General features: G+C 33.5%; 1 protein-coding gene across 1 annotated transcript in view; it reads left to right on the top strand.

Annotated features, from left to right (window-relative positions):
* Positions 1 to 9,796, top strand: part of LOC107659109 (polycystic kidney disease protein 1-like 2) — a 31,536-nt gene that overhangs the window by 4,560 nt on the left and 17,180 nt on the right. The window contains 13 exon segments of the mRNA XM_074186901.1: positions 880 to 1,038; positions 1,375 to 1,560; positions 2,835 to 2,972; positions 3,316 to 3,374; positions 4,705 to 4,817; positions 4,960 to 5,074; positions 5,227 to 5,359; positions 5,450 to 5,583; positions 5,694 to 5,828; positions 5,920 to 6,063; positions 6,976 to 7,100; positions 7,199 to 7,316; positions 8,852 to 8,977. Coding sequence (XP_074043002.1) covers positions 880 to 1,038; positions 1,375 to 1,560; positions 2,835 to 2,972; positions 3,316 to 3,374; positions 4,705 to 4,817; positions 4,960 to 5,074; positions 5,227 to 5,359; positions 5,450 to 5,583; positions 5,694 to 5,828; positions 5,920 to 6,063; positions 6,976 to 7,100; positions 7,199 to 7,316; positions 8,852 to 8,977 — 1,685 coding nt within the window.

The following is a 9,796-nucleotide window of genomic DNA, read 5'->3' as shown; positions in this document are numbered from 1 at the left end:
GAATAAATTCATTTTGAAAATACGTTTTTATTATATAATTACAATCAAATATATTCAAATAGTTAATAATAAATGCCATGATTTTTAAGTGCAGAAAAAAAACAAAACAAAACAAAGCAAAACATGAATCTTAAATTTAGTCCTATATTATTATGTGTACATGATAGTAGGCCAGCTTATTTTTCCACACATAATATATATATATATATATATATATATATATATAATGTAAGCAATAAGGTACAAGAGTCCATGCTGTATCATGAATAAATCATGGCTGAACGGCGTTGTCACCCCTTCAGCCGTGATTTATTCACGATACAGCACGGCCTCGAGTACCTTACTGCTTTTATAAAATGGTTACCACACAATAAAAAATATTAAAACCAAAAATGTATGTATTGAAATGTTACTTTTTTGAAGCAAGTTTGTTAAATGCTGTCCTTCTGCTAAAAAATAGTTCCTGACAGCAACGGTAAACTGCAAGAGAATGTTCCGAACATGCCTCATCTAATGGAGCTTAAATAAAAACAGAGAATAGGAGCTCTTATCCGCTGTCATTTTTTTAACACCATATCCACCTTTTTCTTGCCGTAAAAATGGGCGCAGCCATTTGTAAAATCTATGGGTCTTGCTTCCGGTCTCATCCGCATCCAGCTATATTTAGCTGTACAAAACAGTTCATTTTGCTGCTTGATATCGAAAACTGGTGTGTCTTATCATATTATTTTAATGTATTATCTTAATTATGAACCCACAGGTTTGTAGTGCAAACAGTTTTACCGTTTACTGCACGTTGTTATTCTCCTCGTTAGGCGTAATATATATATTAATCTAAAAAAGAAATCATTTTACCTGCGTTAACTTTTCTGTCCTCAGGCGGCTTGATCTGGTTAGATGGTTCAGATGTGATTTACTCAAACTGGCTCAGTGAGTCGATGCTGGATACTGGCTGTGGCTACATCAACACAGACTCTGGATTTCACTGGAAGACAACAAGCAACTGTAGTCAGGAATTCTACTTCATTTGTGAGTTTGGTGAGTCTTATATAGTATTTTTATATAATTACGTAGAAGTATTTTCATATTTTAGCATGCTCACTGGTTTTATTCCAATTTTTAAAAAAGACAAGCATTGAATAAGCATAATTATATTGAGCTGCACCAATAAAAAAGGCACTTTTTACAGTGGCAGAAAACAATGCAACTCCATTTTAGAGAGATCTGTGGTATGTCCATTGTATGCCTAAGAAATAAAAGTAAAAATAAAAAGAATTTTCATTTGAACAGTTTAAAGGCACTTTTATGAGAAAACATGATATATATCATTTTAAAAATGACAGTTAATAGTTATCCTTTTTATCTTTTTTGTAGAATTGGGACACTCTCTGTCCTGTATGGACAGCACTATCCTGCACTGTGACTTAGATCAGGTGATAGAGGTTGATGAGAGCTACTTTGGCAGGAAGACGCCACATTACTGCAGGAGCAACATCTCAAGATCTCTCACAGCTTCACTGGAGCAGTGCAGCTGGATCAGTGTGCTGGATGTAGTAGCAGGTACTGGCCGACACTAAACACGAAATAAAACAAAAAGAGCTAGTTGTTATGTTTTTTCTAGCACCATGGTATTTGATAAAAAAAATTGGAATATTTGGAATAATATATATTTTTAAATAGTTTTTGAACAAAGTTTCTTATGCTCACCAAGGCTGCATTTATTTAATCAAAATATAGTACAAACAGTAATTTAAATGAACTGTTATCTATTAAAATATATTTTGTACAGTAAATGATATGGCATTAATACTTTAAGTTTTAAACTAAAACTTTAAGAATATACTTCTTTAAGATTACTTGATACTACAAAAGATTTCCATTTCAAATAAGTGCGGTTCTTTTGACCTTTCTATAAATCAAAGTGTTCTGCACAATGTATCATGCTTTCTGCATAAAAGTTCAACATAGCAAATCAGCATATTAAAATCTATGGAGGATCTTGAGAATTAATGGCTGCTGAAAATTCAGCTTTGCATCACAGAATTAAATTGCATTTTAAATATATATTAAAATGTAATAGTTATTTAAAAAATTGTAATAATATTTCACAATATTACTTTTTTACTGTATTATTAATCAAATGAATGCAGGTGAGCATAATAGACTTCTTTAAAAAAAAATGATTCTATACTTTTGACCTGTAAAGTACCACCATTAATCAGCAACAATCATTTTTTACAGGGTTTTAAGTGCATGCAGTAGGTAATCCGAGAATGAAAACCACTAATGAGTCTTAATGTCTCCACCTGAAGAGGACAGAAAATGCTTTTGTGTGGTGCTTGTGAATTGATGCTCTTTTTCTGACTTCTTTCTTTTAATATGAATGCAGAGCAAACAATATAAAATCTAATATGTAAACAGAGCTTCAGTGAGCTTGTTTTTTTTTTTAAACTGAATATATAGGGCTCCTACCAAAGCTGAGGTTTAAAATTACAGCAGGCTGCAACAGATGTAAAGCAGGAAAACAAAATGAACAATGTATTGATATACATATACAGTAGTATTCAATAGGCACTAATGGACCTGAAAAAGTCTCATAATTGGGCAGAAGAATTGTGAGCATATTTTAAATATTTACAGAGGATTCAGAAAATCTCTTTGTGAGGACAATTCTGTTCATCTACTGCTTTAATGTTACTGTTGCTGTGAAAGTGCTGAGTGTTTGAAGAGCATTGAGAATTTCTGCATCTGTTCTTTTGCTATACCTCAGTAATGCTGTTTTGACTGTCTGCAGTAATGAATAGCAATGATGAGGTTTGTTGTTGTCCTCCAAGAGCTCTGTAACGGACAGCAGTTTTGCACGGCTGTGGCAGATGGATCATCTTTTGGAGAGCCGTGTCCTGCGCTGGGAAGTTACCTGTTGGTGGAATACCACTGCAAAGACAGTAAGAGTTGATTTATATTGATCCAACGTATTTTGCAATGGGGAAGTAAGCAATTTCTGTGAATGTTCGAGACTTTTGATTCATTAGCTTCTATAAGTAAACAACTCGAAAAATAACAAAGTTCAATTAAAGGTAACTATTGCACTACAAACCAGTGTGTTTATGATTATGGTAATAAATTAAAATGATAACAAATACTAGTTTGCATATCAAGCAAGCAGATGAAATCACTGAAAGCAAATCACAGCACACATTCAAGTTACGAATGGCCACATGTTAAAAATAAGGTGGATAGAGAACACACTGCTATGGTTCCTTTCACTAAATAATCTATATTTTCATCAAACAATGTATGTTTTCCATAATGCAGAACCCTCTTGTGTTATCGTGGAAAGATCTGCAGATGGTGGTGACGATTCTTTTGTTGAGGTGATCAAATTGATTTTTCAGTTTTGACTTTGTACTTTTATTTATTCACTTTAAAGAGGGCAAAAATGATTTTGTGATAACACTTTTCCTCTATCATGACAAGATATGTTTTCAGTAACATTTAGGCATTCAGGTACTGAAAAAGTTGAACCAGCAAATGGCATTTATTTTTAGTTTTTTTTTACCAGTTACAACATTTATTGAAAATCCCGCACAGACTCTTGTCTCAAAAACGATGTAGTAGTTTCAGGGATTCTCATTATTTTATTTATTCATTTCCCTGCTGGAAAAAACAATAGCTGAAACCAGCTAAGCTGGTAAAAGTTGGTTTAGCAGGCTAGTTTTAGAAGGGGTTTTGACCACTTCCTTCACTGTCAAAAAAAATCATTGACATTTACAGTAAAATACCGGCAGCTGTGGTTGCCAGAACTTCACCGTAAAAAATATGGTAGCAACATTTTAGGTTTTACAGACTTAACTTAAATTGACAATAAAATACTGTATTTCATTAACTGATGTAATGTTAATAAACCAACATATTGAAGTACTAATATCTGTTTTGAACCATTGTAATGCACTGATAACACCAAAAACTGGTGGTGATGAGAAAGTCACATGATGAACCAAAGCTCATCACAAACAGCTTTTCTATGAGCTGAGGAGGGCAATACTTATATATAGAAGGTGCACAGTGTCATTCACACAAACACTAAACCCCATCATGGTGACACACATGATACTGAAATAATGCAATAAACATTAATTTAACAACATTAGATGTAAGATTAAACCCTAATGTACACAACTGATAAGAAAAAAACTAAGAAACATGTTATTTCAACAACAACAACAACAAAAAAACATCAAATACGAAGTGTCATGCAGGGAATTCTGGGAGTGTCAATTTACGGTTTGTCACTGTAAATTATACAATGACTTTTTCTTTTTCACTTCCAAAAAACGTATTTTTTAACAGTATTTTACTGTAAAATTACATTAAATGTAATTACATTTATTTACCGACTATAGTATGGAAACTTACTGTTAACTAGTTAACAGGTTTTTACTGTAGCATTTTTACAGTCTTTTACTGTTAAAATCACAATCATTTTTTACAGTGTTAGAGGGTCAGGCTGGGAGACCAGCTAAAACCATCTGAACACTAGCTTGGGGCTCGGAGACCAGCTTCAACAGTTTAAACCAGCTAAACCCAGACAACCAGCTTATGCTGGTTTCAGCTGTTCTTTTCATCAGTCATTTTACTTGTGGAAACAGAACACTTTATTCCAAAAATTGTTACCTAAATGCTGCTTTTCTAAACCTTTTCTAGAAGGACTCTTTAACTTTGAGACAGGACACTCACAAAAGGGCTAAAAGGGAGGAGCCAGGTGAAAAATGGATTTGTTATTCTGGTCCAGCGAGTCCAGGCAGTTTTGCGATCAAGTAAGACAAATTTTTGTGACCTTTATTTTCCATTACATTAAACCCTGAAATTATTATTTTTTTAAACTTGCTGAGGGTTTCATATCTTGTGTTGGATGGATAATATAAAGAAAGTGGATCTGTTTGTATCTGTACTTCCCAGCTGCCCAGATTGTGGTTCAATTGTTAATCGTGAGAAAATCGAACTGAGTCTAAATAATAACTGTCCAAACACGCTCTGGTATGTGGAAGATGGCAGTAAATTGAACAAAAACACAGTAAGCCCAGTCAGTTTCAAATGCATGCAATGATTTTATTTTCAATCTTACTATATACAGAATAAAAGTTTGATACTGTTTTACATTTTTGGCATGATATACAGATGCTTCTCATATGTTTTGTAATAATTTTGACATTGTTCTGTTTCTAGAAAGGCAATTTTAAGAAAGACTGCTTAAACAAAAAGGTGCTGAGACTACAAGACAGGCAAAATACAAACGATTTGGAAATCAAAGCCAAAAGGATTAGATCTTTCAAGAAGGACATCATCGTAGTGGTGTTTTGTGCGTTGTTTTCACATTTTATGATTATAGAAGCTATTGTATCACAACTATGAATAAAGTGCATCTAATAACTATTTTTGTATGGTTTAGGTAAACAAAGTGGCACAACTTATGATGTGGAGAAAACCATTGAATATTCCTGGATAAAGATGGACAAGAATCAGCTCAAGAACTCCATCGATAATGAATTAAGTCTTCTTGGCGGAGCAGATGACACAGAAGAGGTAAAAAAGATGAAAAAATTTGCATACTTAATTTGCATTTGTGTTGTAAATAATTACACACACATCATGTATGTAATATCTAATCCTTAGCATCCATTTCCCACTTGCAGTTCAGAGAGGGGCTTCTTTCAGATATATGTGCAACTTTAGAAGAGCCACTCCAGCAGCCCACAGAAGTGCTGGCCTTTGCTAGTGTTTTGACAAAAATCACTGAAGATAAGGACAAAGTGAATGTTAATGCTCAGGTAGTATTCTGTGGCCAAACACATCATTATATACAGTATGTGCTCAACACTACTGCTGCATAACGGCTCATGAGGCACTTTTCTTTCACAGGAGAATGCTGGTTGTGTACTAGATATTCTGAGTAAATCCCTCAACTCCATCAATCTGGATAACATTGCTGCACGAACTGAAATAGCCAACCTCCTCGTTGCGTCCTCGAGTCACATTCTCGCTGCGTTTGATAAGGACAAAGAGGTAACTTTTTCTGAAAAATAATCTGGTGGTTATTGGCTGATTGATAAATGACCATTTTCCAAGAAAACAGATAAAAAAGTAATACAACCATCTCATTTATTTAAAGTGCTTTTTTTTAAATATTAGCCTAATCGGAAATTTTGTTCAGTTCGTCTAAAGTAGTAACACTCCCCATAATAACAATTAAAAGAAACAATTTTGTTTAAACAGTATTTTCGTTTCGAGTGTGGATGTGCTGAACTTGGCTAGCTTTACTGACTGCAGAAATAGTGGGTTTTATGATTTTGTTTTTTTTACTATGTTACAGATATTTTAATGCACATTTTAAAAAGACATCACAATAAGCATTAAGGTCTTTCGAAGTTGTGTTTATTTATAGTAGGTAAACTAAATTACGCATTTACAGCATGTTTGAAGTTTTATCGTAAGTGAAAATTCTACTTGCATATTATAGCTCATTTAGCTTTTGATTATGGTGAAATTAAGCAAAAAATTGTTACATTTACCTACATTAAGTAACATTTTGACTTAATATCTAAAGAAAATATATTGATCAAGTATGCTATGGTCACTATAATAAATAAATCTTTTTACTTTTTATGAATGTTTTCGTCTTTGTAAAGAAATATTGTGAAGAAAGAAATATTTTTGATTAATATCTTAAAACTAAATTTAAGGTTTGAACTTTACATTTTATTTAATTTGAGAAAAACTAATAAATCTGGCTGTAATAAATTAGAGAAAAGTATAACTTTTTTAGCTAAACTGATATGACAAGGTAGCTGGTTTGTTGCTTGTCCAAGATGGTTTAGCATCTTGCACCAGCTAATGACCAGTTATAAACCAGCTATTATGTTCCAAAACACAGTTAACTATATCAGGAAATCTGCTGATGTTCTCACTGCCTTTCAGAGCGACATCTCTGGTTATTTGCTCACTGCGGTGGACTCTGTGCAGACATTCCTGCTCACAAATAAAACACCTGATCTGGAGCCCACCATCATCACCTCTCCTAATGTCAATATTTACGTCAACAGGTAGGACACTCAGAATTCAATTAATTGCTATACGATCAGTGAACATAAAACAGGTCATTGAGAACATTTTGTGTTTTGAATTTTTTTGTGTGTGTAAGGATATCGACAACTAACCTCCAGAAAGAGCCCTTCAGCGTTGAGAACAGTTCAGCTGGATTCAAGCTTCCGAATCTGGGCTCTGATATATTGCCTGTTGATGAGCCAGTGGATGTGAAAGTGGGTGTTTTTTAGTCACTACTAGCCGAAAAAACATCAATAATACAAAATCAAATTAGATCATTTATCTGACCTGCACCCTATTTTTTAAGGAATAGCAACAAGAGTTAGATTTATAATAATATTTCATTCTGAATCTAGCCCTTACTAGTCATTAGAAATGTTTACATTTTATTACATTAAAGGAATAGTTTTCTGAACATTTATTCAGGCTTCGGCCATTAGATATAGATGAGTTTGTTTCCTCATCGGAACAGATTTTGAAAAATGTAGCATTACATCACTTGCTCACTAATAGATCCTCTGCAGTGAATGGGTGCCGTCAGAATGAGAGTCCAAACAGCTGATAAAAACATCACAATAATCCACTCCAGTCCAACAATTAATGTCTTATGAAGAGAAAAGCTGTGTGTTTCTTGGAAACAAATCCATCATTAATGTATTTATCTTTAAACTAGCCTAAATACATGTTCATAATCTATAATAACACTTTCTCCAGTGAAGAAGTCCATTGTCTGTTGTCCTTTTGCATCAAAATCCATCGACACATTTGTTTATAATTGTTTTGGACTTTTTCACTGGAGAAATAAATATTATGGATATAGGATTCATATTTTAACAGGAAGCAAGAGTTTGAAGATAAAAACATCATAATGATGAATTTATTACAAACATACAACAGCTTTTCACCGGTGATGGTCACTTCAAGGAAGTAATTATATTGTTTATGTTCATGTGACCCTGGGTGGCGAGACCTTGTGATGCATTTTAAAACTAGATGGCGGGAGAGTTCGAGTTAACGTATAAACAGAATAATTTGAATAAGTGGTTTCATTTATTGTGATATATTACACACATTTCATGTCATGCATTTCATATGAAGTTGAAATAAGTTTCATAGGTAAGAAATGTGTTTGATAGCAGATATGTTAGGTTAATGTGACTATACCAGTGTCACATTCAGGTGCACTCAAAACACTCACGAATACGATGAAGGTAAAATAATCTTTAATATCCACGTAGAAGGGAAATCCACAAGGGGAAGATATAGACGAGATCCGACAAACACTGAACATCTGAACAGACAGGAACTTAAATACACAGGCAAATAAAGATAATTAACTAGACACAGGTGAACAGAATGAACTAATCAGACACAAGGGAAAACTAGGTCAAGGGAAACATGAAGAAGGAAAACAAACTAAAAGTCCATGAGAGTGACAACCAGACGGCAAGTTTTATGAAGTTAAGAGCATAGAGGAAGCAATTTTAAACCATTTTAAATTCAAAAACATTTGGTCAAAAAAGATTCAAACTTGTGACCTTTTGCTCTGAAAGCAAGAAATATTCCTCTGATCCCCATCACTTCATGTTCAACTTCCTAGTTGAAATTATAGTCGCCCCTGTTTGGACCTCTTTTTTTTTCAATAACATAGATAGAATACTATACATTTTATTTTATGCTGTACTAATGTTATATATGCTTTACACATGTATCTTATAATGCAATATGCATACATGTCCACTTTTCACAGATGACACTTTTTAACATTGATCCATGGATTGAAGGTCAGACCATTCATAGCATTGTGGCCGGTTTGTCCCTCTCCAAAACAAACGGCTCTGGCATTCCAGTGGCAAACCTCACTGAGGAGATTGAGGTAAAAAGATGAAAGACCTCTTGACAACAGCTGGAACTGTAAAGATGAAGTGTGCAGTTTCTGTGCCACTAGCATATAATAACAAAAAAAAAAAAATAGAATTCCAATAGTAACTTTTCAAACTGGTTTCAAGGCAAGACACTACAGGTGAATAGGGTAAAAACTAATAGATATCTCTAACAAATAGATATTGCCATACTTCCTCAGTTGGTTAATCACAGTACATTAAGAGTTTTCCGCAAATGAGGCATTTTCTATTCAAATATGTACTAATTTGCAAATATTTCCAGAACATAAATCTGAACATTGGGTAAAGCCAGGTTCAAAAATCTTTTTTGAATTTTGTTGACACATTAAAGATTTTTACAGAGAGGATTTTGGATTCTCTTTTTATTTTTATATCAGAAAATACTGTCAACTGCCAGAAAAAAAATAAATCGCCATGTTTTATTCAGGAATAAAATGTTATATAAATCAGGTGAATGGTATATAAACAAACCCTTCTGTAAAAACCTTCAGAATATAGAAAGGAATACAACTGCAACACTTGGTGTATGTAAGTGCTACTGAAGTAGATTTCAGTGCAGGAGAAAAAAAAAATTGTCCCACTTTTTATTAGGGGTGTTTAACTATGTACTACTTTGTAAAAAATAAAAAATGTGTTAGGTACGGCGTAACTATTGAATATGCACTCTAAAAAAAGCTGGGTTAAATACAACCCAGTGCTGGGTAAAATAGGGACAAACCCAGCAATTGGGCTGTTTTGACCCAGCGGTTGGGTTAAATGTTTAATCCAACCTTCTGGGTAGTAACCCAACC

This window comes from Sinocyclocheilus anshuiensis, unplaced genomic scaffold (assembly GCF_001515605.1).
Source record: "Sinocyclocheilus anshuiensis isolate Anshui unplaced genomic scaffold, SAMN03320099.WGS_v1.1 scaffold87, whole genome shotgun sequence".
Classification (NCBI taxonomy): Eukaryota; Metazoa; Chordata; class Actinopteri; order Cypriniformes; family Cyprinidae; genus Sinocyclocheilus; species Sinocyclocheilus anshuiensis.
This window is presented reverse-complemented; position numbering and strand designations above follow the sequence as displayed.